This window comes from Panthera pardus, unplaced genomic scaffold, assembly GCF_024362965.1.
Source record: "Panthera pardus isolate Hobbes unplaced genomic scaffold, ASM2436296v1 HiC_scaffold_26, whole genome shotgun sequence".
NCBI lineage: Eukaryota > Metazoa > Chordata > Mammalia > Carnivora > Felidae > Panthera > Panthera pardus.
The window spans coordinates 34,435,760-34,462,283 of record NW_026526832.1 but is presented as its reverse complement, the minus strand read 5'-3'; the positions used below and the strand labels follow the sequence as shown (position 1 = coordinate 34,462,283).

General features: G+C 50.1%; 1 protein-coding gene across 5 annotated transcripts in view; it reads left to right on the top strand.

The window, feature by feature from the left end:
• ASAP2 (ArfGAP with SH3 domain, ankyrin repeat and PH domain 2) overlaps positions 1-26,524 on the top strand; it is a 173,967-nt gene that overhangs the window by 40,076 nt on the left and 107,367 nt on the right. For all 5 annotated transcript variants that reach the window (XM_053891168.1, XM_053891167.1, XM_053891165.1 and 2 more), the window contains exon 2: positions 22,281-22,353. In XM_053891168.1, the coding sequence (XP_053747143.1) occupies positions 22,281-22,353 (73 nt within the window). The remainder of the gene's footprint in view (positions 1-22,280; positions 22,354-26,524) is intronic.

Genomic DNA, 26,524 nt, shown 5'->3' with positions numbered 1-26,524 from the left:
GGTTGCATGCTTATAAACTTGAGCCACGCCCTTGGACCTGCCTGCCTGGTTCTCAGATGGGGATGGGCTTGAGGGGAGACCAGAAGTCTCTCTGTCTGCCACAGACATTCCCCTAGAGCCTGCCAGGATCGTCTACATACAGGAAGGACCTTGCTGAGGTCATACGGATATTCCTGGGAAGGAAATGACGTGGGGACTTGTCACACAGACAGGCGTATGGGGCCTTAGCAGATAGAGCAACACAGTGCTGGTGTGTTCGCAGATCGTGGACAGCCTGTGTGGGGCTGGAGCCGTGGCCCCGGAGCCTGGGGCCTCCACGAGAGCTAGAGTCTGCACAAGCCCTGCCCACGTCCTGGTGCTCAGGCAGCATGACCCTTCTGGGCGGCATTCCCGTGATGGCCGGGTCGAGCTGGGTTGGCAGGACCTCCCTGGGGACACTGCACAGGATACCCCAGGGGCTCAGTCACAGAGGGGTGGCCCAGAAAACAGACTGCCGAGTTTCTGGACTTCCCTTTGGGGCCAGTCGTGCTTAGGGTGGGAGGAGTGTAGGCACGTCAGGGTCTGTCTCCCAGCGTTTAGAGGCTGCACGCTGTGCAGGCAGGAGCAGGGCCACGTCTGGGATTAGGTCTCTTCCCCTCTGGACCGTTTTCTTGTTTGGAAAGTTTACCTCATCACTTTGGCCTCAGTTTCGTTGTCTGTAAAATGAGGAAGTTAACACCTGCCCCAGCTGCCTCCTAGGATTGTTCTGAAGCTAAAATGACACCCAGGGTCTTCTTTCTGCAGATACTGTACCTTCATCGGCATCACTTTTAACAGTTAACGTGCATTTAACATTTAACGCACTTTTAACATTTAACCCTGACACAAAGTGAGTGTACAACGTTTGTTGAATAAAATTCTGTTACCTGTAAGGTGTGTTACAAACATAGTAATTATTTTTTTAATGTTTATTCATTTTTGAGAGAGAGAGAGACAGAGAGACAGAGACAAAGTCCAAGTGGGGGAGGGGCAGAGGGAGAGGGAGACACAGAATCCAAAACAGGCTCCAGGCTCCGAGCTGTCAGCACAGAGCCCGACGCGGGGCTTGAACCCACGAGCCGTGAGATCATGACCTGAGCTGAAGTCAGAGGCTTAACCGACCGAGCCACCCAGACGCCCCTCAAACATGGTAATTATTGCTAATAACGCAGCTGACGGTACTTGACCACAGACTTTATGCTGGACACAGGGCAAGGAACAAGAAATGTAAAGCAGGGTCATTGCACTGTTGTTCCTAAACTCCCAGAGATGGCATAGTGCTCCAGGTGCCAAGGGTGGTGTTGAAGATGTCACACCCATGCCTCGTGCAGTGATCGGAGCCTTGGCTCTTTCAATCGCTTCCCAAGTCTTGGAACGTATAGTGTTTCCCCGTTTCATGGTGGACATCTGACGTAGGACACGTTGCCTGGCCCCTAAGGAGAATACAGCCTGGTGGTGTTTGGCTGAAGCTGAGTCCACAAATAACCATCCAACACAGTGGAAATCAGTACGTGCCTGAGACGGCCAGGTAGGGGCGCCTGGGTGGCTCATTCGGTCGTGTCCGACTCTTCATCTTGGCTCAGGTCACACAGTTCCCACATTGAGCTCTTTGCTGACCGTTTGTTTGGGGTTCTCTCTCTCTCTCTCTCTCTCTCTCTCTGCCCTCCTCCCCCCCTTTGTGCGTGCTTTCTCCCCCTCTCTCTCAAAATAAATAAATAAACTTAAGAGAGGGACAGGTGTCCCTGGGCTATGCACCCAGAAGCTATAATCAGAGCCAGGTGGAGGGGGAGGTGTTTCAACACCTCTGAGGTGTTGATCTCCTGTTAATCTGCAACTCCTGTTAATTTTCACTGAGTCAAACAGTAGGTTTGGAAGTGAAAGGGGACTGAGAGATTAAATGCAACCATTACGGACCATTTGTGAACAACACACTGAGGCCAGCATTGTAAGGGTACAAAAATAGAGAAGACACAGGCCTTACCCTCAAGCAACTTACGGGGAAGAGGGGCACCTGGGTGGCTCAGTTGGTTAAGTGTCTGACTTTGGCTCAGGTCATGATCTTGCAGTTTGTGGGTTCGAGCCCCATGTCGGGCTCCGTGATGACAGCTCAGAGCCTGGAGCCTGCTTTGGATTCTCTATCTCCCTCTCTCTCTGCCCCTCCATCACACACACTCTGTCTCTCCCTCTCTCTCTCAAAAATAAATAAACATTAAAAAACTTTTTAAAAATAGATTAAAAAAGATTTGGTGGGGAAGACAATTTTTACCAATGAACTACAAAACCAGGCAGGGTGAACGTAGATGTTCTTAAAGAGGTGGGATCAGAGGACCTTAGGAGCCCATCGGGGATGGAGAGGCTTCAGAGGAGGTGGCACTGGGCGGGTCTTGAAGGCTGGAGGGTTATAACTGGAGAAAGGATGGGAGGTGAGAAATGCATTCCACTCGAGGGACCACTGAAATGTGAAAACGTGCACTCCTGTGGGGAATGAGCTGTCTGATAGGAATGGAGTACGGAGGGTTGACAGAGGGGTTGTGAAGATGGACATTGGAAAGAGGAAGGGGGTCAGAGTGCCAAGAGCTTCAGTTGTCACATTAAGGGGCTTTATTCTGTGAGCCGACATGTGCCTGGGGTCTCTTATTTTATAGAGACGGGAGCCGAGGTCCTGAGAACTTCCACCCTCACTGCGCCCCTCGCAGGGCAGTCTCTGGGGTCTCTGTCCTCCCAGCGGGTGCTGAAAGCTTGGGAACCTGGCTGCGTTTGGCTTGCTGCATGGGTCTGGACACAAGGATGTGGAGAAGTTGAGAAGCTCAGTGTGGAACCAGTGTCCACTGAGTGGGTTTTGTAGGTTTAATAACTAGAGAGAAAGTGTGCATTTTGTACTCTACTAAAAATGCATTACCTCATCTGATTTTTCCTTTCCCCCATCCCGGTTGGCGAGCGTGAGGACTCGGTGCTCCTTGGGAGGAGGTGAAGGGAAAAGTGAGGAAAGTACCCTTCCTTTCAGAGGGCAGACATCCTTCCTAGAGACCTTCAGTTTGTGCTGGGGAGAGGACATCAGTGGGGAAAACGGGATGCCTTCCGTAATGATGGCAGGGGGAGGTCGCCATAGCTGAGAGATAGTAACAGCTGCCCATCCGGCAAGGGCACTGGCAGGAAAGGGAGTTGTGTGTGCACAGACAGAACCAGGGACGGCCCCCCCCTGTGAACTGAGAAGAGACTTGAAGAACAGGAAGTGTGCACCGGCATCTCTCATTTTTCCTTCCCTTAAAAAACTTTTTTGGGGGCATCTGGGTGGCTCATTTGGTTAAGTGTCTGACTCTTGATTTCGACTCAGGTCATGATCTCATGGTCTGTGGGATCATGCCCCACATCAGGCTCTGTGCAGACAGTGACGACCCTGCTTGGGATTCTGTCTCCCTCTCTCTCTGCCCCTCCCCCGCTCGCTTGCGCTCTCTCTCAAAAAAAAAATAAAAAACAAACTTTTTTTTTTTTTCAAAAAAATTATCATGTGAATGCATCAAGTTTCTTCTTCATCAGTGTTTTGTGTCCTTGGGACACCCTGACCAGTAGAGATTATTAGAGTCTAGCCTGCAGAACACGGTCCCTCTGGGGAATGCTGGGAGTAGAGTCATCCTCAGTGTCAAGACAGCCATTATTAACACACTGCATAGACGCTGACAGGTGCTGCTGTGGAGAGCGGGCAGTGGGGTCAGGGAGGGCAGACGGATGGCCAATGATGTTGGAACCAACCGCTGTGACCTTGCAGCTGCATTAGACTTTAAACGACCGAGGAACCAGCAAATCCAGAGAAATTTATATTAAAGGCCTTTGGAAGGTACTTGAAAGAATGTGGGGTTACATGCAAATAGCACCTGGGCATATTCTGTGGTGGGACTGTACCACAGTGTGTTTATCAGCTCAGCCGTTGATGGGCATCTGGGTACTTTCTGGCTTTTGACTGCTCTGGGTACGGCTGCCATGAACAGTGGTCTTCGTGTGGACATGTTGAATTTTTTAGATTTAGGCAAATACCTAGGGATGGGAATTGTTGTGTCACATGCTGAGTGTGTAACTTCATGAGATACTGCCACGCTGTTTTCTAAATGGTTGTGCCATTTTCCACTAACACCGGCAGTGTGCGAGAGTTCCTGCTCCTTCACATTCTAGGCGTTATCAGCCATTTTAGCGGGCATGTAGTGGAATTTCATTGTGGTCTTAACTTACATTTCCCTGATAACTAATGATGGTCAGCAGCTTTTCATGTTCTCATTGGCCATCGTGTAACTTTTTTGATCTATATGTCTATACTTAGGCAACGTAAGTTGTCTTTTTATATCTTGAAATGCACTGTGAGAGCAGAGAATATAATGAGTGTTGAATGGCTCTATGGAAGGGTCTGTTCAAGAGAAATGGAACATTTAAATAGCAATCATCTGAATCGAGATTCCGAAAGATACACTCTGCAGAATAATATTGCAGATATTCTGGGGAGCTAGGATAAATCATTCTTACAGAAAAAAATTTAAAGAACCCATAGCTTGCGATTTGCTTTTAAGAATTCTTCTATAAAGTTTTAAAGAGATGGCCTCCCATCATCTTGCTGCTGTGAAATGATTTGATATAGATGAACCCTGGAGCTTGAAGCAGTAGCCTGCTGGTTCCATGCGTTCACAGCCACAGATAGTTCTAGCTGGTGCCGTTACAGGGTGTGGGGTTCACTCCCTCCCAGCTTTCAGAGGTGAAGCAACTTGCCTAAGGTTACAAAGGGATTTAGGGGCAGAACTGGTGCGGAGACCCCAAGGGTCCCCGGAGCTTCTTCAGGGTTTCTCTGTACTGCTTTTATCTTTAGTGTGGCCAGCAACTTTTAAAAAGTTATGCCCATTAGACATAGAACATCTTTCTGGATATGTCTCCTGAGGCAAGGAAACAAAAGCAAAAATAAACCAGTGGGACTATACCAAAACAAAAGCTTCTGCACAGTGAAGGAAACAATCAACAAAACTAAAGGACAACCTACAGAATGGGAGAAGATATTTGCAAATGACATATCCAGTAATATCCAAAATAGATAGAGAACTTCTACAACAACAACAAACTTCTACTCAACAACAAAAAGCCAAATGATGCAATTAAAAAATAGGCAGGAGACATGAACAGATAGACAGACGGCCAACAGACATGTGAAAGGATGCTCCCCATCACTCATCATCAGGGAAATGCAACTCAAAGCCACGGTTGTCACCTCACACCTGTCAGAATGGCTAAAACCCCAAACACAGGAAACGCAAGTGTGGGTGAGGATGTGGAGAAAAAGGAACCCTCTTGTTCTGCTGGTGGGAACGCATGCTGGTGCATCCACTCTGGAAAACAGTATGGAGGTTCCTCAAAAAATTAAAAATAGAACTACCCTATGATCCAGTAATTGCACTACTGGGTATTTACCCAAAGAATACGAAAACACTACTTTGAAGGGATATATGTACCCCTTTGTTTATTGCAGCATTATTTACAATAGCCAAGATATGGAAGCCACCCAAGTGTCCATCGATTCACGAATGGATAAAGAAGGCGTGTGATAGATACAAAGGAGTATGCCTCAGCCATAAAAAGGACTGAAATCTTGTCATTTGCAACAACGAGGATGGATCTAGAGAGTATAATGCTAAGGGAAATAAGTCACAGAAAGACAAATACCATATGATTTCACTCACGTGTGGAATGTACAAAACAAAATGGTGGACATAGGGAGGGAGAAAGACAAATCAAAAAACGGGCTTTAAGCTGTAGGGAGCAAAGTGGTGGTTACCAGAGGGGAGAGGGAGGTGGGCGGGGGACAGGTGAAATAGGTGACGGGGATCCAGAGTGCACTTCTCTTGATGAGCACTGAGTAGTACGTGGAACTGTTGGAGCACTGTGTTATACACCTGCAGCTAATACAGTGCTGTGTGTTAACTCCAGTGGAACGAAGAAAAAAATATAAACAAATAAAAATTTTTAAAAAGAGGAACAAAATTAAAAGTTGTCGGAAGCCAAGATTTATGCTCTCTTGTTTCCATCTCTCGGCAGTGAGGTGATAGCCCACAACGTCTCGAGCTCTTGCTAAAAGTGGACCCACCCATTCGTGATACGCGGGGTGCAGAGTCACATCCATGCTTGTGTGCTGGTTGGTGGCACATTAGGTGTTGAGGAATACTTATAAACTGGAGTTGTTCTAATGCCGCAGCTCTAAAGTTCGGTTATTTTTAATGCCCTGTTTGGATGAAGGAACATACGGAGACCTCCATTCATAGAATGACCAGTGCTAATTGACAGCCGTGCTGATCAGTGACAGTTACGGGTTCAGACGTGTTCACAGAGACGGCAGGAGAAGAGCTGTTCTGGGGTCTCTGAAAAGAAGGTTATCCTGGCAGCACATTCATTCAGTTATGATTTATCGAGTGCCAGCTACGTGCTAAGCACGACTCTGGGGCGACCAAGCCAGGAAGAAGTTAGCATGTTGGTGTGTGGGCACCAAGATGTTAAAAGTCGGTGTTTAGTGTGTGTGTCTGTGCACATGCCACCTTTGGTTTAAAAGGCAGCAAACAGCAGTCGATGTACAAGAAGGAATCAGTGCTTCACAGATCAATGCCGTGATAATATTTACGTGGGCTTCGCGGTTCCCGCAAGCTTAGTTGTGGACCGTGTACGAGATGAGGACTGCTAGGTGGTTTTAGATGGTGTGAGTGGTAGGGAGTTGAAATAAATTTCTTACTATTTCAGAGCTTTTGAGTTAGTTTAAATAAAGAATATTGGGCTTTTTTTTTTTTTTTTTAAAGAATGTCTGTGACCATCTGTTTGTATTTATATGAGCAAATCAGAATTTTCCCCATCTCGTGTAAGAGTTCTGAAGTGAAAGTACAGGCCATGAGCATCCATGCCGCCAATTTCAGATAAATGAAAACAGCCTCGTTGTTTTCACTGATTCAGTTTATAGGACGTGATGTTATGTGTCTGAACAATTTGTACACTAGTCAGAGAGTTTTTTAATCCACTGCGTACAGAGGAATCGTGTCTTAAACAACTACCACCGAGTGAATGAAATCCATTACAACTATCTCTGAGCCATTTATCCTGCCCATTCATGTTCCCGTTCTCTCTCCCAGATTCTTCCCCACCACTGCCAGCCAGCCTGATGCAGGGAGATGATCCTGACTGTTTGGTCTCCCTGCCTGGGGTTCCTTGTGTCCTGACAACCTTTAGCCCTTGGCTCTGCTTACCGACTGCAGGAAGCCTTTCCCCCGACAGCCTGCGGCAGTGTTGGAGGAGTGTGGTTTCATGCATTCCGTGTTTATGGAGCATTTATGGGTGTCATGTGCCCTACTAGGTGCCGGGATTCAGAGACAGGAGTCCTGGGTCTCTGTCCCGAAGGAGCTGATGGTCTTGTCTTCATTCCCTGGGGCTCAGTTTCCGAGAAGTCTCCATCGCTGGTTCACAAACAGCAAGTTCGGAACAAAAGCTCAGACAGCGATCGGAACAAAACAGCTGCTAATGAGCATCATGGAATCACTCACTGCGGGTTCTACAATTTGTCCCCCAAGATGAAAATACCTTTATTTTCTTGGGTCCTTGTTTCTTGACTTCTTAACAGTCGTTCACTTTGAACAGACTAAGGAAACACAGGTGACATCGGAAAGAACGACAGGCTAGGAGAACGTGGGGGTATTTGTGAACTGAAAAAGGAAATTACAATGGCATCTTGGTTTTATGGCCTTGGAAAAATAGCTTCGTTTCCCTTCCTTCCTTTGGTTTCTGCCCTGTTGTAATATTACCTGCCTAACCCAGAGTTTGAGAATCACCAGCTGTAATGTAGGTAAAAGCATTTCTTGTTTCAGGTGCTGCTCAGGTGAGGGGCGTACCGCTGTCCCCCTCCCTACCACGGCCGGTACTGTTGCGTTTGTCCCTGACCTTCCGGTGAGCCGTGCCTTCTTACACCTGGCGTTTCTTCCAGCCTAGTTGAGAAATCCACACCCGAGAAATAGAGTGGGATTGTTAAAAATTGTTAAAAATCACTTTTTGCCGTTACCAAATATTTGTCTTCACGTTTGGACTAGGATTATTCATAGAATTAAGTTGTCAGTTGGTTTCATAGACACTTCCGGGCAGGATTCTCAGCTTCACTGGGAAAGTTAACCCTTCCATCACCTATATTTGAATACCATTGTAATCGCTCTTTGGAAGCATAGCTGAAGACAGTAATTTTGTAGAATTTTATGTCTGCAGCCTCGGAGGAGAAGTCACTGATCTCGGTCCAAATCTGAGGGGGTGACAGAGCTCACATGGTGTCCACAGCTCCTGGCCTTTTCCTCCCCCACCACACGCAGGCCCTCCTCTCGCACAGTCCAGCCTTCCCTGTCACTAATGAATGGAAGCTTTCTGCGCTCCGGGGCCACGTAGCTTGTGGCAACAGAACCAGACCCTCCGGCTTCTCTTCTCTGGGCTGTTGCAGTGTCCCCCGCTTTTGGGATGAGTAGTAAGTTATCTGTGTGTAGGGTGGTGAATACCCTGCATGTTAGCCTCAAGGCAGAGGGCACTCTGGCCTGAGAAGCCTGGGCTATCGTTACCCGTACATCTTCTTTTTTTAAATGTCTATTTATTTATTTTGAGAGAGAGAGACAGCAGATGTGCACACACGCATGTGTGAGCAGGGGAGGGGCAGAGAGAGAGAGAGAGAGAGAGAGAGAGAGAGGGAGAGAATCCGAAGTAGGCTCCATGCTGTTGGTACAGAGCCTGATTCCGGCTTCAGTCTCAGGAACCGTGAGATCATGACCTGAGCTGAAATTAACAGATGCTTAACCGACTGAGCCACCCAGGTGCCCCTTTACTTGTGCATCTTATGTCTTTATCTCTGTCCCTCTTGTGTCCTTCAGCAGCACCATTACGTGCAGCGCCTGCTTTTAGGACTCAGCATTGTGGGGTTCCCCGGGAAGCGCATCGGGGCCTTGTGTCCTGTGCAGGCCAGTGTCTCCGTGGGGAGGGAGCATGACGACCGTGACCCCGGGGTCGGTCCTCCCCACTTGAGGCTTGTAGGTGGGAGGGCGGCCTCTTCCTCTCAGTGTGGCGGCCCAGGGAACCCCTGCCCTTGCCTTCCCTCTTGTTTTATTAGCTGGGGTTTTGAATTTTCTTTTCTTTGGGTGGAGACCAGACAAAGTAAAACTAATGGTCTGAAGCCCTCCCTTGGGGAGAAATGCTCACATCCCCAAATACTGAAAATAAACAGCCTCTAACGACCCACAGAAGCCCAAGAAGGTACTGAGCTGCCTCAGCCAAGAGCCATTTGTGCCTTTTGCTGCGTGTCCTGTCCTCCTACTGCCCCTCAGTGACAGGGACCCTGCCCTGCCTTTGGCCCCTCTTCCCCCTACTTCTGGCCTTGCCCCCACCGCCTCGTCTGGCCCTGTCACATGGCCTTGCTGCCAGCTGGTCATGCTCTCCGGGCCCCTCCTCACCCAGCCTTGCCCAAATCTCTGTCCTGTCTTTTACTCCTGCTTCCTAGGTGAGTGCGTGCTGTCTGAAGACGCTCATAGAAAGGACAAGACCATCTGCATCTCTGGGGGGCCTTTATCTCTGCCCCCACGCTGCTCCCCATTGGCTCTCAGCCCTTCCTGCTCCGCGGCTTGCGTGCCTGTCGGGACACAGCACCATTTTGTGGATTCCTGTCCTTCCTGTAGGCTGCGGGATCCAGTACTGTGTCTGTGTCCTTAGCAGAGGCATCTTTTCTTCAAATGAGTGCTGATGCTTGATGCGTGTACTGACCAGGTAGCCCTGCCACGTTTGCAGCCAGGAGTGGGTGCTGATGCCAACCTTCTGCATACCTTCTCAGCTCTCGCACCTGGGCCCTCAAGGGTTCTGCGTAGTCCTAGGGTCAAACGGAGCAGAGGAGGGAACCCCAGTTCTAGGTCAGGGGGAGCAGACACACACCTGGTGTCAACCTGTCCCTGCTCCCCCACCCTGTAGACTCCTTGGTATGGGGAACCCCACTTCTAAAGGCCTCTGGGCAGGCGTCACCCTCTCACACCTGTGTGGGGCTACCTCCTGTCCAAGCTCTGTCCACCCTCTCCCCACAGACAGCTACCCTTTGGGTCTGGGGTTAAACCCATCTGGGAAAAGTTTGGGGAAAAGACCCACACAGACTCAGGCTGCTGGCACAGGGGGTGGTGGGGTGCTGGGTATCCGCGGTGCAGTAGGAGGGGGTAATGCCCTCTGACCTTACCATGCGTGGAGAGGGGTGAAGCTGGAGGAGAGCTAGAGCAAGACCCAGGTCCACGGTGGTCCCGTCCTGCCCTAGAGCCGGTCACTGACCGGATGACCTGATTGGTCTGCTGTGCCGTCCGTTGGGGTGGTGGGAGGGGACCTCCCTCACATTAACCCAGATGCTTTCCAGTGGCCGGCGCTGTGCTCATGCGTAGCAAATAATCATCACAACAGCCATATCAAATGGATGTTATTTCCCTGTTTTAGGGATATGGAAACCGAGGCCCAGGAGATAAGGAATCTGTGTGTGGGGATGTGGGAACTCCAGCTCAGTCTGTGTCCCCTGAGCCCATGGGCCCTTTATTGTACCAGTGGCTCTCACGATAAACCTGGGTCGGAAGGGTGAAGTGGGCTGCAGGAAACAACGCCTGGTGGTTCCCGCTCATGTTGCCTCTTGCCCGTCACTGCACTTCTTGGATGACAGAACAAGAGGATAGTTCTGGAGATGACAGACTTGGGGGCAGAGAGCCGTGGACAGAGGGAGGGCACTGTGGCGTCTTTGTGCCAGAGTACGGGAAGGGGAACGGTTCTGGTTAGCACGTCAGGTTCATTTGCATGCCCCCCCTCCTTTCTTTCCAGAAACCATCTCTGCCGCATTTAGAGGCTGGCTTTGGAGGTGGCAGGCCATTTGGGGCCTGAACACGCCTGGCCGTTCCTTCCTTCTCCCTTCCTCATTCTGGGTTTCCCTCCTCGTCCCTACTTCCCATTCCATCGTAGGGCAGCGGGGCCGGGTCTCTGGGATGGGAAACAGGAACTGAGACGTGGAGGATCAAGACACGGCAAGGCTCGGGACGGTGGTCATTGAATCTTCCCCTTAAAGCCGGCCCCAAGGATGGATTGTGCAACCTGGACATGGGCCAATGGCGGCGTCGCACCATCACCTGCCTTCTGTCCACTCCCCGGCGCTCAGGCCCGTGGGAAGGTTCTGGAACCCCAGAATTGCTTACGTCAGGCGGTCTAGGTGGGCCTCGCCTGAGCTCCCGGTGAAGGTCAGATGCGGCGCAGCTGGGGTGGCAGGAGCAGGGCGGTCACACGGCCCGGGAGACGCCTTTCTCGGTGAGTGGGAGTGGGTGGCATCCCTGGTAAGGATGAGCAGTGCCAGGTGGTTCTGGCCCTGGGCTGGGCGAAGGGCGTAAGGGAAGCCTGAGGCAGAGGCGGACGAGGGGGATTGTTTTGCCCAGACCTGACAGCAGGTAGCAGCACAAGTCCCTGGAGCGTCCCATGCGCTCTTCCCGGCCCTGGAAGCCAAGCGGCCATAAACTAGAGGGAGGGCGACACGGGGACCACATAGTCCTGGAAGCTTGCCTCTCAGTGTGCCGGAACTCTCCCAGTTTGAACTCTTTAGTTCAAGGCCAAATAAATGACTTAGGGCAAGTCCAGCTCTTTGAGTCAGTTTCTTCTACTTTAAATTGGGGAAATTGGCAGTGCTTTCACAAGACGCTGTGAATATCGTGTAAAGTCGTGGATGCTTCAAGTGCTCTGTGGAGGGGCCCCGGGGTGACTCAGCCGGTTGAGCGTCCGACTCATGATTTTGGCTCAGGTTATGATCTCACGGTTCGTAGGATAGAGCCCTGTGTTGGACCTGGGCTGATAGCGTGGAGCCTGCTTGGGATTCTCTCCCTCCCTCCCTCTCTGCCCGTCTCACTCACTCTCACACACGCGGTAAATCAATAAACTTAAAAGAAAGTGCTCTGTGGAATGTCAGGTGCTTTGTGACTCTTGGGACTATAGATGTCTACGTAGCTTGTCTGCTGCTGGCCTTTCTACCCAGGGCCGCCAACTCTACCTGAGTAACTTTGCTTCTGGGAACACGCCCGGAGCCTGTGGGCCACCCAGTCCTGCTCCCACACCTTGGTGTGGCCATTTGTGGGGGGAGGGGGCACAGAGGGTGGCCTGTGCTGCACTGACACAGGTGTGAGAGGGGAAGCCTGCCTGGAGGCTTTGCTTGGAAAGCGGGGTTCCCCAGGATTCTGCCGGGTGGGGGAGCGGGGCACAGGCTGACACCAGGCGTCTTATCAGCTTCCCCTGTGCCCACTCTGCCCCATTTGACCCTGTGTGTGAAAGCCCAGAGGGGACAAGTGACCCCCTCCACTAAGCTGGCCCAGAGCACCCCGCTGTGTCACTTGCTGTGTGGCCCTGCCTTTGCCCGTGTCACCCCTTTGGGGAGTTGGAAACACACCAGGGAGTGTTTGGAAGAATTTAAACGTTGATGGGGGAAAAAACTTATTACCGGAAGTGAAAGGTTGGCATGAGCTACACAGGTATTTTTCTTCTTCTTCTTTTTTTTTTTTTTTTTTTCCCTTGTTACCATAACCATTATCAGACCCGAAAATATTTATCCTAGCGATTGCCCCCGTCCTGGGGAGATGGTGTTCCTGAACGGCCCCCTTGTTTGGCATAGTGTGGATCTGACCCCTTGGAGACCCAGGGGGCACTAACGAAAGCTCACCGTGGCAGAGCGCCTACAGTGCACAGATACCGAACCCGCCGATGATTTCTCCTGCGAAGCAAACCTCATTCCCAAGTTACGGAGGAAAACAACCGAGGTCGGTGAGGGGAAGTCATTCTCCTGAGGTCATGCTGTTGATATGTAGAGTCCAGTTTAGAATTTTGTGTTTGGTGAAAAAAACCAGTGACTTTCAACCTCTGCGCTATTCCATAGGATCCAGCACTGAGAGACCAGAACTGAGAGCACCTTCTCCTGGCTTCTTCCCTTTTTGGTGTCTCCCCGGAGGCGACGTTGTGGAGTTGGGATGTCGGTGGTAAAAGGGAATGAGGAGGCCTGAATGGAATTCGGTTTTTCCCCTTTTCGATGCGTGTGTTACCTGAAGTCTAGTTTCAGTTACAAGATGTACTTTTGGAAAGAATTCATGAGACACAAATGTGGCAGCCGGCTGACAGCAGAAAGACCCCCCCCCCCCCCCCCCCCCCCGCCCGTCAGGGGCCCAGTTGGCACAGAGGAGCCAGTATGCTAAAAGCCACGAGGCTGGGGGCAGAACCCGTAGAGTGAGTGTGAACGCTGGTTTGCGGGCAGACCCCCTGCGCCCCGGAAGCAGAGTCCTACTTAGCACCCCCTGGCTGCATGTGGGGCCCAGAGAAAACCGCTCGCTCACGTCCCCTCTCTCCTGTTTATGTCACTGAAGTGGAGGTCACGTGGCCTTAACCCTGTTTCCTGGGGAAATCAGCCTGGCCTGCGATTACATTGTCTTCTGGAACTGGGACAGATGTGGAAGGCTGACCTCAGCCCCAACTGAAGGTCACCTTCCCAGCCTCTCCTGCTGCTTCCATATCACCAGGCCCCCACCGCCTGGCCCTGTGCAGCGGCCTTAGCCCTGCATACCAGACATCTTCTGGTATGATGGCCCCTATTCTGTTTGTCATTGTTCCCCAGAGATGGCCCATTTCCTGCTTGCATCTGGGCTCTTCAGTCCATCCAGGGGAGCAGAACTGAGGGATGCCGTGTTTGTTGAGGTGCCCGGGACTTCAGCCCAGACCCTCCTCTGGGAAAGGGGCACCAGGGCCTCCGAGACGAGGACTGCCTTTCTTGGCTGCTGGGGTGTTGTAGCTGGCTTGCCAAAATTCTCCTTTCTCTTGTCAACTCCCCCAGATCTCCCAGAAGCTCTTTCCCCCGAAGTAGGAAATCAGGATGTAAAGCATTTTTATAAAGCTGGAATTCATTGTCATCTGTTTCCGCCTCTCTAGAAGAGTGATCTAGTCAAAGCCTGAGTTCCCGGCTGACGTCTCCAGTGATGGGGTTCATGGGAGGGCCTGTGGGTACTTGGCTGTTCCAACTTTACCGGCTTGAGGCTCTCCTTTGTTAACACGGCATTGTCACATAGTCTGTGCGCGACACGCTCCACTTCAGTCATGGTGACGACTGTCTAGAATGTAATCGTGTGAATGCCCAGTAGTCTGTGCAGTTACTCTCCTTGGTTGGGCATTTGGGGCTCTTTCCTATTGTTTTCTCTTTCAAAGTCCTGCTGAGAACATCTTTGTAGACGTAACTTGTGTGGAAAGGAGGGAGGACATGGGGACGTATTTCTGCAATTGGACGGGGACAGAAGGAGAGAAACTGCTTTGGTGAAGCCCTTTGCCCCGTCTGGCAAGCGTACTTTCTGGAAGACCAGGGAGGGCAGTGATGCCCTCATCTGCCATGGCGGGGAGCAGCTTGGAGACTCCAGTTCTGTTTTGTGTTTCAAACCATCGTGCCCGCCCCCCCCCCCCCCCCCCCCACCGTGCCTTTGTTCTTTTGATTTGTATTTATATCTTTTATCTGTCCCGGGACCTTCAATGACTTTCATGTTTTATGAGTTCTTAGCTTCCTGGGGTCCAGCCTCTGATGGCCACTGATGGCCGTAATCAGAGAGCTTGGGGCCACACCGTCTCAGCCAGTCAGGTTGGGTTAGTGACATTCCTTTTTCTATTTCAGAGAGCTGTTTATTTTCCATTATATCTTTCTAACCACACAAGTCCTGCATAAACATATTTCAAACAGTACCAAAAAATGAGCCTGCCTTCACTGTCTTTTCTGTCTCCTCAGTAACCATTGGGATGGATTCATGTGTCTTCCAGGATATTGTTCTGTGTATATATTTGTGTATGGAAAGACACAATTTTGAGTATTTTTCTTTATTGTTTCATCAGTTTCCTTGACGCATTTTTTTGTGCTCAGAGTTAAATCCTATTTGATGTGAAAACAACTGAAGAAGATAGCCGTGTAGGATATTGAAGTGCCTTTTAAAAATTTTTTCAAGTATAACGTACTCATGTTGATGATATGTTTAAAAGTAGAAAAATCCGAAAAGTCCCCCAACTTTCCCTGAGACAACAAAGATTATTTGTTTCCTGTATCTTTATATACGCAGTTTGTGTATACAATGCGACACTTGCTTATCCTCTCTAGTTTATAAAGTTTATCTCTTGCTTACAATTGAGTGTGTGTGCGCAGGCTCGCAGGCTCAGTTGGTTCAATAAATTACCTTGTACTTTCCTACCTCCCAAGACGGAATTTTGAGAAAGGTCTGTCGCATTTCGATCTTTGGAAGCCGCTTTATTGTGGTTTTTTTTGTTCTTAGTGCCACATATACCCACGTGGGTCAGGATCAGCCACATGTACACGGGCCGGGTGTGGTGGCACCCCTCTCCCTGATGACAGCCCCCCAGGTTTGGACGCATCTATTGCAAGTACCTGCGATTGAAGACATGGTCAAGGTGCAGTTGGCAGTTGGGTGAGGGGGCTGGCTGTCCTCTGAATCAGTGCTCACCTGGCTGCCCGCCCTGGTGCTGGCACTAGGCACAGAATCTGAGACGTTCTGAGGAGTAAACACGACGTGTTGGAGAAAAGTGAAAGAAGTCTGTCTTTTCTGGTTGCTGGTCCTCAAGGGTGGCCTGCTTTAGGAGTTGGCTGACCTGGGTTCTTGTGCACCTCTGTCTCCAGCTTACCAACTTGTGCTGTCTGCTCTCAGATGGCTCAGAAAGGGGACGAGGGGACCGATCTCTAGGTTCCTTTCACTCGTTGTGCGTGACCAAAATGCTGAGCTAATAAAGTGCCCTGTGAGGCATTGTCATTTTGGCAGCCTTTCTGGCTCTTCCCCCAGACTCTAGTTGATTTTCATTTCTTTTCCATCGAGAAGGCTTTAAATTTACTTTTATTCAGATTAGTATGCCTACACACACACGGAGATATAATTTATAGGCTGGTTATGAGCAAACACCCATCCAGCCATCACCTGTCCCTCCCTGACCCCTGGCCCCCGTCAGCGTTCCAGGAGCGCTCGCCTGCCTTCCCGTCAGCACCCTCCGAGGAGCCGCCGGCCCATCTGGGCCATCAACATCTCTCCTCGCTTCCGTTTGCAGTTGTATCAGCAACACTTACGTTCCTAAACAGGAACAACATCATCGAGTTTTTCCTACTTTCCACTTTTATGGTCGTATACCGCCTGCATACTTTTGCAACTTGCTTCTTTTGCACAACATTGTTGCGAAATTCGTTTATGTTCTGGGTGGGTAATGTTTGTCCGTCTCCCTGCAGCGGTTCACGCGTTTTACCGTCACCGGGTATGTGGGTTTGTCCCGTTTTCGGCTCTTTCGAAGAGGGTCACGACCATCCTCGCCTTGTGGTGCAGATGTGTGTATACTCTGAGTAACCCCAGTTGCGTTAGAGAATACCAAGCGTGACCTTCTGGTGTGCCCTGATGCGTACGTGCCTCACGCAGCTTGATTTAGCTTCGTATTTACTTGATCCTAATTCTTCGTGACACCTGCTGTTCCCCAGGCCTCTGCTGTATTCCCGGGAGGAGGTAGATCCATTATCGCTCTGGCTCTACACCGAGCCTGCAGGCCACAGTGCATTGCTGCGCTTCCCAGAAGGCTTCTGGAAATATCTGACACTGTCATTAGTGTCCTGTGTTACTTCAAAAGTAATGTCAAGCGGGAGAGGAGACGAAGCTGCCATCTAGATGTCCGCGTGAGTCTTCCTTGGCAAAGCTGTCCTTGGGGGCACAGATCTGGGTGTCGCTTTGTTTTCTTATTGGGTCTGTGTCTTTCGAAAGTGTCATTTCCCCTCAGGTCAGCCTTTCCCGAAAGGAACGAGGGAGATACGACGGGACAGCAGAGTAGAACATGCCTCCCCGGCGGCCCAGACCGTGGTCTCCCGGCCTTTCCTCCCCCGTGGCAGCATCTTTGGGTTCCCAGGATGAAGCCGGCTGCTCTCCACCATTGCTGGCTCGAATTGAGAACTGGGGGGCCAAACTGGTCCCGTGCCAAGAGGAGACTGGGGTGGCCGATAAGATTGGAGAAACCTCTGTGTGAATCTCCTGGGCCGGGGGTTGGCGGAGTTCGTGAAGGGCCAGGCAGTGAACATTTTAGGCTTTGCAGGCCTAGAGGCAAAAGTGAGGGTCTCATATAGGTGCTTACATAATAAGAGGGAAAATAAATTTCCACAAGTTTGTTATTAACAAAGTTCAAAATATCGTATCTCTGGAGTATAACCCTTTGGTAACGCTCGTCTCTTAATCAGAAGAGGGGAATTCTGTCGGGGGAGATTTCTTCCTTGGGATTCAAAGCTAGTGTTCCCCTCCACCTCATTGTCCTGTCGAGCGGAAACATTCACCTGTGCAGATCCTTAGCATGTGGCTGTGCAAAAACCGGCCCCCCGGTAGGTGCCCCCCTGCCCCAGGCTCATCTCCTCAGACAGACCGTGGACTTGGCCTCCACCATCCAGCATCAGGACGTAGGTGCCTCTGAGCCAGGATGGACTTCCCTGTAGGCTCTGGGGACAGACACTACCTCAGCCCTCCAGAGGGAGAAGAGCTGTCACACGGTCACATCTGTGCGCTGCCCATGGGGGAAGGAGGGAGAGGCCCCCCTCGATGAAGCCAGGGGCTCCGGAGCGTTAGGGGATGGCGCACGGAGGGGTCTGCAGGAACAGAGGAAGAGCAAACAGGGGCTGCGTGTTTAGACCCGGTCGGTATGTCGTATGTGGCTACGGCTCCGGAGAAAGGTGGCGAGACAGGAGCTGGATTTTTTACTTGACTAAATTGTAGTTTATCTTCCATATTCCTGTGCGGCTGCCCTGTTGGACAGCACAGGTGTGAAGAAGGAAAGGAGTGAACGGTGTCGTGTCCCCTCCTGGGAGGGCTCCCCTCACGCCCCCTGCACCCTCCCGGGAGCCGGCGTCGGTGGACGAGCCGCGGAGACCACGGGGAGCTGCTCGCAGGAATGAACCAGAACCCTGGCCCTTCATGCAAGGGTCCAAGGGATCAAAGGAGGCGCTTTTAGAATGGTTGGAAACCGTTGTTTATTTTCCTCTAAAATATCTTGAGACACATCTCTACAGTCTTGTTTATGTGATAAATTTACCCTGTGAAACTTGTTTTATAAACTGAGGGTCAGCTGCAGTGGAGGCCCTCAGGATTAATGGGGTTTGGCCAGACGTTAGCTGTTGTGCCGGCCCCGCCTAGGTCCGTAGTGGCTGTTCAGCTTTTGCCTGTGTTTATAGTGTTTCCACACACATTCTGACCAAGGTGGCCGTTCTTTTTCCTCCTCTTTAGCTCGGGTAGTTTTGGGGAGGGCGGGTGTGGGGGAGCGCCGCCGTTAGGGATCTCAGCCCGATTGGTGGACACCTTCGGTTCCTTGAGGCTCTCCAGTTTTGCTATTTTGTTGTTTCAGGTTTCCAGTGCTGTTTTTATTTATAATTGACGGAAGACTATTTCTAGCACTCAGTCTTAATCATTCCGACTTCTCCTGCCCAAGCTTAATCTTAATTATCTGTAAATATGCTCCGTAATGAAGGGTGTGGTTTTGAGTGGGGAGGTAATTGCTTTTCCCTCTTGCAGTTTTAATTTAAAATTACCTCTCCGCCTACCTTACCTTTCTTTCCAGGCTCTTCTTAACAGACTGCAGAAAAGCAGCGGTTACCGTTTATCCACTCTTCCCCTGAGTTCAGGAAACAGCACATCCCCTTTAATAACAGAGGTAGAATATTCCATATGGTGGCCTATTTTTACAAGACTTTTATGCAGGAAAAGATCAGGGAGGGGTGTGCCCCACAGGACGACGTGGGAGGAAACTTGCCAGCGTTGAGCAGTGTTATGAAGCCTATCTCATCTGCGGTCGGCCTTCCGCACTGAGGTGTATAGGGCTAGTCTGGTCCACAGTTTTCTCGGCACAATTGAGCAAAAGCCCTGTGGACAGAAGATTGTTCTGTCATTTGTGGGAGTGCCAGAGCCTGGAGAGCTAAACTCAGTTGAGGAGGCCGAATAGATCTCCCTGGGCACACACTGACTTTTCCAGAATGTCTGCCGCCCTGTACCAGTCCCATATGGCTTCCTAATCATGGGTCCCAGCCGGGCCCTTCCTTGTTGGGTATCCGTTCCCTGAGTCTGCTTCCTGCCTGCTCGGATCCATTGTTCCCACTGTGGCTTGAGTGACCTTCAAGTACAGCTCTCCATTCTCCCCTGCCTGAGAACCTTCGGTAGCTGCCCGCTGTCTGCAGGCTCAGCCGGATACCCTTGCCAGCCTCTGTGTCCCTGCCTGCCTTTCTGGTCTCACGGTCACGGACGGAGCTGCTCTCTGAGTCCCGTCCCGTGTCAGCTTTGTGCTGGGCACTGGGGACAGAGCGGAGAGCGTCCTGCCCTTACGGGAGATCTCTGAAAAAGGTAACAAGAGACGTAAAATTAATCGTATTAATATCTTCTTTAACCTAACATGTCCAAAATACTATCATTTGACTGTGTGGCGCTGGCCGTATTTCCAGGCTCAGTGGACACGCGGGTGTTGTAGGTACATTGGCTAGGAAGCGCGGGTCTTGAGGTGAGCGGCACAAATGGAAAAGCCGTTACGTGAGAGTCCTGGGCTTCTGGCTTTGTGTTTCTCTAGGGCATTATCCTGCTACATCGGGAACTCCATGCAGGCACGGGCGTGGCCGTTTTGCTCACCTGTTGTGTCTGGGACACCTCGCTTAGTACTTAGCACATAGTAGGTCCTCACTAAATTTCATCAGGCGAACTATTGAGTAAGCACAGGGTTACGGGGAAAGTCTGGGTGAGTACCTAACCTGTCTGAGGAGGCTTTCAGGAGGAGGACCTGCCTCCAAGTCAACTCGCAAAGCCGGGGTAAAACTAAGGGGTCAAGAGGAGGCAGGGAAGAGCACACAGTGTTAGAAATAAAGAGGAGGAAGAAGGTTGGGAGGGGCTGCAGGAGTTCGTTGGGACGGAACTTCCGGTGCGCTTGGGGCAGGGGTCCAGAGACGACGCTGGAGAAGTAATGGGGGCCAGATCGTGAGGAGGTTTTAAAGCTGCTACGGAGTTGAGGCCTCATTCTGGGGACGTGCGGAAACAGCGCCAGCGTCGTGGGCTGGGAGTGGCCCCTCGGACTCGTGTTCCGCGCTTCTCTCCTGTGTTTTCTCCGTTCACTCCTCCTCCCAGCCCGCAGAAAGGGCTTCGTGAGAATATTGGCTGACTTCTGTTACCGTGTAGGCTAACCGGGCTGGGGGGCTACCTTCTGCTGTCTGTGGGAAGCTTCAGGAGGAGGAGCAGGCTTAATTATTTGAGTGCAGTCGCGATTCCCGACCGAATTCTCTCCAAGTGCTGGAGTAGATGTCGATTAGATCGCATGTGTTTTTCAGTCATGGCCCTTCACGTGGGGGTCGGGACCTTCCACAGCTGTGATGAGTGCACCGAACTGTCGTACTCTCTGACATGCGGTCGATAAAGCTTCGGGAGCCAGTGTTTCTGACACAGCCCTGAGCAGATCCGTCCCATCTTCTTGCGGCCCCTGGTAGAACCCAACAGGTCGGTGCGCACCCTGGAGGGCCCTGCCTGCTGGGTGGCAGACTGGGGAGTAGAAAGTGATGAGTCTTCGGGAGAGAGTTCACTGGTTATGTACTTTTTCCAAATCCCTTTTCACATCTCAAGGGAAGGTCTGGAACGGATGAGAGATGACCTAGGAAAATAAGAGCTAGCTCTCTACGAGAAATTTCGACATCTTTGTGGCCGTTCATGCCTACCTCTTCCTCCAGTATGTCAGAAAATAATGCTTTTTAAAATACAACTTCTCGGGGCGCCTGGGTGGCTCACTCGGTTGAGTGTCTGACTTCAGCTCAGGTCATGATCTCGCAGTTCGTGAGTTCGAGCCCCGCATTGGGCTGTGTGCTGACAGCTCAGAGCCTGGAGCCCGCTTCGGATTCTGTGTCTTCCTCTCTCTCTGCCCCTCCCCTGCTCACACTGTTCTCTCCCACCCCCCAAATAAATCAAACATTTAAAAACTAAAATACAGTTTCTCTTTTTATTGTAACCACTCTGTCAACTGTCTGCTGCCTGGTGATCATTTTTCTATTTAATAATTGTCAGCACCAATCACATCTGTTCTTAGCCTCTGCTAAAACAGTCCTTGTCGCTTTTGAATAGGACTTAGGATGTTGATGTGGAAGGTGATTCGGGAAGCCTGGCAGGGAAGGACTGTGCTGTTGCTCTGAGGCCGTGTGCTCTGTTTCTGATGACAGTCTGTTGCAGGGTTTTGTGATGAAATCTCACGATGAGTACTAATAACGTCATTGAGTGCATACCAGATTTGGGGCTCAGCACTCGCTCTGGAGTTCTTAGTTTCTTTACGGTAGCCTGCGTGATGGGTGTCACCATCCCAGGTTACAGATGCTCTCTTCCGCCTGTCACCACTGAAAGTGACACGTTGCTCTTCTGGGGTGTTCAGTTGGGTTAAAGGGAAATCTGACGCCCGTGCCTTTTGTGAAAGTAGAGCTGTAATTCAGACTCCTGATTTGGTCAGTCACTGAGCAGGTATTCCGTGAGCACTTACTACGTGCTAGGCGTCATGAGGGCCGCATGCTACCGCCGTGTAGTGGTTGGTCTGTTAAGGTGTGATAGCAAATGGAGCGTCATAGAGGAATATTAAAGACTGTAGGTGTGTCTAATTAATCATTCAACCCGGCGAAGTAGGAATTGTTATCCCTGGTTCTGGAAGAGAAATCTAGGCTAGAAAAGGGCTAGGCAGAACATGCCTTCCAACCCCAAACAAATTCCTGTCTGGGTCTTTCCAAATCCAGAGTGGGTTTGCCTCCCACCAGACCGCGCTGCCTCTGAGTGGGGGGGCGGTCTGGCCTGCGCGTTGGCGGTCTTGCCAGGGTGGGGACACACTTGTGACAGATCTGCCTCCCCGCCCCCCGTCGCTCCTCCCCCTGCTCCCTGTCCTTGGCCTGTGTCCGGAAGGAGCCCCTGGCAGGCTCCCGAGCCTTGCTTGTTCACAGGGAGGATTGAGGCTTGGTGGGAGTGGAGTTGGTCCGGGTTAACTCTTAACTCGTATGGGGATGACTCCGTCTTCACGCTGAGCCGCACGCTGGGGCTTTGTGCCACGGAAACAGTTCCGCAGGGGCCTCCAGAGTGACTCTCACAAGGCCATTCTCTGATAGTCGTGATCTGAGCTCAAACACGTTTTAATTAATCTACTTCTCTATGTTTTAGGCTTTGGACGTGGACCGGATGGTTCTTTACAAAATGAAGAAATCCGTGAAAGCAATAAATATCTCTGGGCTGGGTGAGTACACATCCTTTCCTAGCGGTTTCCTTGTGCAAATCCTCACGTTAGCGGTACTGGTGCCATGATGGTGATCACCATTGATGAAACCAAACTTTTCCTCTAGGCGTGTGCATTATCAAGTTGATTTGGGATATTTAGCTTTTAGGAGTGTGTTTTGTTCTGTAAATTGTCAGATCTGGCCTGGTGGTTCACCTTCCACCCCCAACCATCTCCTGCGCTGCCTCCTGTTCCCTGAAGTGCAGCTGGGTTTTCCGTCCTGCATGAACCAACTTTGTCTGACTGGTCAGCAGGAGCGCCGGCCTCATTCCAGCCTCCGTTGTGTGGTCTGTGTGTTACTCATGTCAGCGCGGCCCCTCCGTTGCTCTTCTCCAGTCCTCGGCCTTCTTGTTTTGGATACCGTTAACGTAAAAGCACAATCAACTGCTCCAAGTAACGTCTGATCGGGACTAAAACTTTTCTTGAACCGTGAGTTCATGACCTGAGCTGAGATCAAGAGTCAGATGCTTAACCGGCTGAGCCACCCAGGTGCCCCGAAAATAATTTTTTTAAGTCGTTAAGTGACAATGTGGTTTCCCCCAGAAATAAGCAAGTGGCAGCCTTGGAGGACTGGGGGTTGTGAGGGCTCCCAGAGAGGCTGAGCGAGGTGATGGATGGCAGACAGCATGGCTGGCCTGTGGGCGAGCACACCAGTGCTAAGTGGGGCAGAAACACTGCCTTTGTCCACGGCTGGTGGCCTGGGTGGAGAGGGTGAGGGGGCCCAGGGTCTGCACCTACAGAAGTAGTCAGCCCATGGATAGCCGTACATCGTCCCCTTCCCCCTCGTGGTGTTTCCCTTTACGACAGTAGTGAATAGAGTAGGAGGACAGGGAATGCCAGAGGGCTAAGAGGAAGGAGGGGCACAGAAGGGTCTGGAAGTGCCTCTTGCACCCAAGCCTGCCCCCACTCACGTCCGGCCATTGTGAGCACCAGCTCCAGTAACTGCTTTCGCCTCCCTCAGGGAGGGCAGTGCAAGCCAAGATTGAGAAGAGGCCAGTAGGGAGCCTCAGCTGCAAAGATGATATTGCAGTCAAGAATTGCCAAGGACGTTTAGGAACAGATTTCACAAAAGACAGGCAAGAACTATGTTGAAAACTACAAAACCGAATCAAAGACCCAGATAAACGGGAGAGGTGTATGATATACCTGGGTTGGAGGACTCGATATAGTTACTTTGTCTTTTCTCCCCAAATTGATCTCAAGATGCAGCACAATCCTAATCAAAATTCCTGCAGGAGAAATTGACAAGCTGATTCTAAACTTTATGTGGAAACACACACAGGACCCAGAAAATGCCAAGCAATCAGGGTACAAAAACAAGTTGGAGAATTTCAACCATCTGACTTCAAGTCTTGTGAGATAGTCGTGATCTAGACAGTGTTGCTGATGGGGGGGCCAACAAAGAGATCAGTGGAACAAAAGACAAAGTGTAGGGGTGCCTGGCCGGGTCAGTCTGTAGAGCGTGTGACCCTTGATCTCGAGGTTGTGGGTTCAGGCCTCATGTTGGTTGTAGAGATTACTTAAAAATAAAATCTTAAGGAAAAAAAAAAAAGCCTGGAAGTAGACCCTTATTGAGATATTTCTGCTTGTCAGCATGTTGCCAAGGAAGTCCCCTGGGGAAATGAAGGTGTTTCTAGCACGTGGTGCTTGAGCATCTGGATCTTTCCATCAGAACAAATGAAGTACAGCCCTCTCTTCTACCCTACACAAACAGTAATTCAAAGTGGATGATAGATTCACCTGTGAAAACTAAAACTAAAAGTTGCTTAAAGAACACATAGGAGAACATCTTTACAACATGGGGTGGGCAAGGCTCCTTGGATAGAACACAGAAGGCAATATGGCTTCAAAGAAAAAAATCGATAAATTAAACTTCATCAAAATGAGACACTCCTACGTGCTCAAAAATGCTATTAAGAATAGCCTAACATTTGACAGGCCCCCAGTCAAGAAACTGAAGAGCTCACACTTGAGGAAACTAAATTAGAACAGGACTTTAAAATAGGAGTATATGATTAACACCCTTAGAAAGGCAAAGGAGGTTATTAAGTTACTGAAACAGAAAAGGTACTAGTGAAAAAGAACCAGCAGAAGGCTTGGAAGTAGAAAAACATGTAATTGTTGAAATAAAAACTAAAATTTGCTAAATATTTAGCAGGCTGTACACATAGGAAAGGGGGAGGGTGGTCTGTGAGGCCCCCTGTTGCCGGAACATGAGCTTAAGGGATGGACGCTGTAAAGTAAAACTCAGGAGCCACAGAAAATAGATTCAGAGGGGTCACTATCAGCATCCACCCGAAAGGACTTCCAGAAGAGGGAAGAGAAAATGGAAAAGTGGGGGCACCTGGGTGGCTCAGTGGTTGGGCATCTGACTTTGGCTCAGGTCGTGATCTTGTGATTTATGGGTTCCAGCCCCCCTTTGGGCTCTGTGCTGGCAGCTCAGAGCCTGCTTCAGATCCTCTGTCCTCCTCTCTCTCTACCCCTTCCCTACTTGTGTGTGCACGTTCTCTCTCTCTCTCTCTCTCTTTGAAAAATAAATAAGAAAAATAAAAGGAAATTTTTGAAAAAGTAATAGCTGAAAAATTCTCAGAACTAAAGAAAGATTTAAGATCTCAGATTGAGAGAGTCCACTGAAATTCTAAGGGAAACAGATTATACACACATGTATATGTACCTACAGTGTATATGGTATGTATGTGTGTACGTATGTCCCTGTGCATGTATATATATAAAAAATATTTGGGGGAAATGTGCTAAAAAATGATTGCTTTAGCATTTTGACTTTATAGATATTTTTCCTCCTTTCACTTTCCATATTTCATATATTGTAATGTATTGATGTTAAAATGATTAGACAGGTATTAAGTTGTTTATGGCTAAATTCCAAATGGATGTGAAAGAAATTCAAGAAAGCAAAGAAGAGGTGGGAGGGACTTAAGTGGTTTGTGACCGAGCTTGTCCTGACTGAATTCGAAAGCTTTTTGGACCTGGACTTTGTGGCCCTCGCCGTTGTGCCCTGGGGCAGCTCGCTTAGCACTTTGCAGCCCTGGTTTCCTTGGCTCTGAGATAATCCAGTTGGGTTAGGATGCAGATCGGTGGTCCTCAGCCAGGGTGGTCTTGCACCCCCCGTTTGGTATGAACACCCGAGAGGTGCGTGTGCGCACGTGTGGGGGCCTCGTGCGCGTGCCGTTGGCACCTTACGGTAGAGGCCAGGGATGCTGCTGAAGGTCCTACAGCGCACAGGACGGTTCCCAACAATGAATTAGCTGGCCCAGAGGGTCATCAGTGCCACAGTGGAAGGCCTCGTCCAGGTGTGCTTGAGTCCTCTGCGGCGTATAAAAAACAAAGCAAAGACAGAAGCCACCATCTTTAGCTTGCCTTTGCGTAAACATTGATTGGCTACCTGACAACTGCTGATTTTATGCAAGAAAGAAGTGGAATTCGAACTATCATTGGCTAACATGTAACTGGAAGTAAACATACGTAGGAAATTAGTTTCTATTTAAAAGGAAATAACAAAGAGCCTAAAACTCTTCACTTAACTCCACACCGAGCTTTACTGAAACAAATGTCTGACTATCCAAACTGGTCACCTGCCTTTAACTCTTCCTGGACAAAGTCGGGGAACGGGGAGGAATAATGATCATTTGTATGTTTTGGAACACTTACTACAAACCTTGTGCTTTCTATACATTATGCTGGTCTTTACAAACTGTTCTCATTTTGTGAACGAGCAGTCTGAGTTCAGAGGGCTCAGCGTCTTCCCAGGATGCTCCGTGGAACTTCGCTTGTTCCAAGAACACAGGACTGTGCTCGGTAGGCTGCTCTGCTTGGAGGCAGCCACACGTCCTCAGTGGGTCTGGCACGCTGACCAACTGTCTTCAGGATTTCAAGAAATCGCTCAAAGATGGTTGCTTAGCTCTGTTGACAAACAACAGATCTCAAACAGTATCTCAAGAGAGTTTTTGCTTTTTTACTGCGCTCACTTGGGCTTTTGAGTTTATGATTTAAGGCTAGTTCAAAAAGGTATTTTATAATCTGATCAGGTTCAAAAGTGATTTTAAAGTCGTATGTCGAGAAGGCTGTTCTGATCAGAAATAAAAATGGAGCGCTGCGCTTCTCATGCAGACGT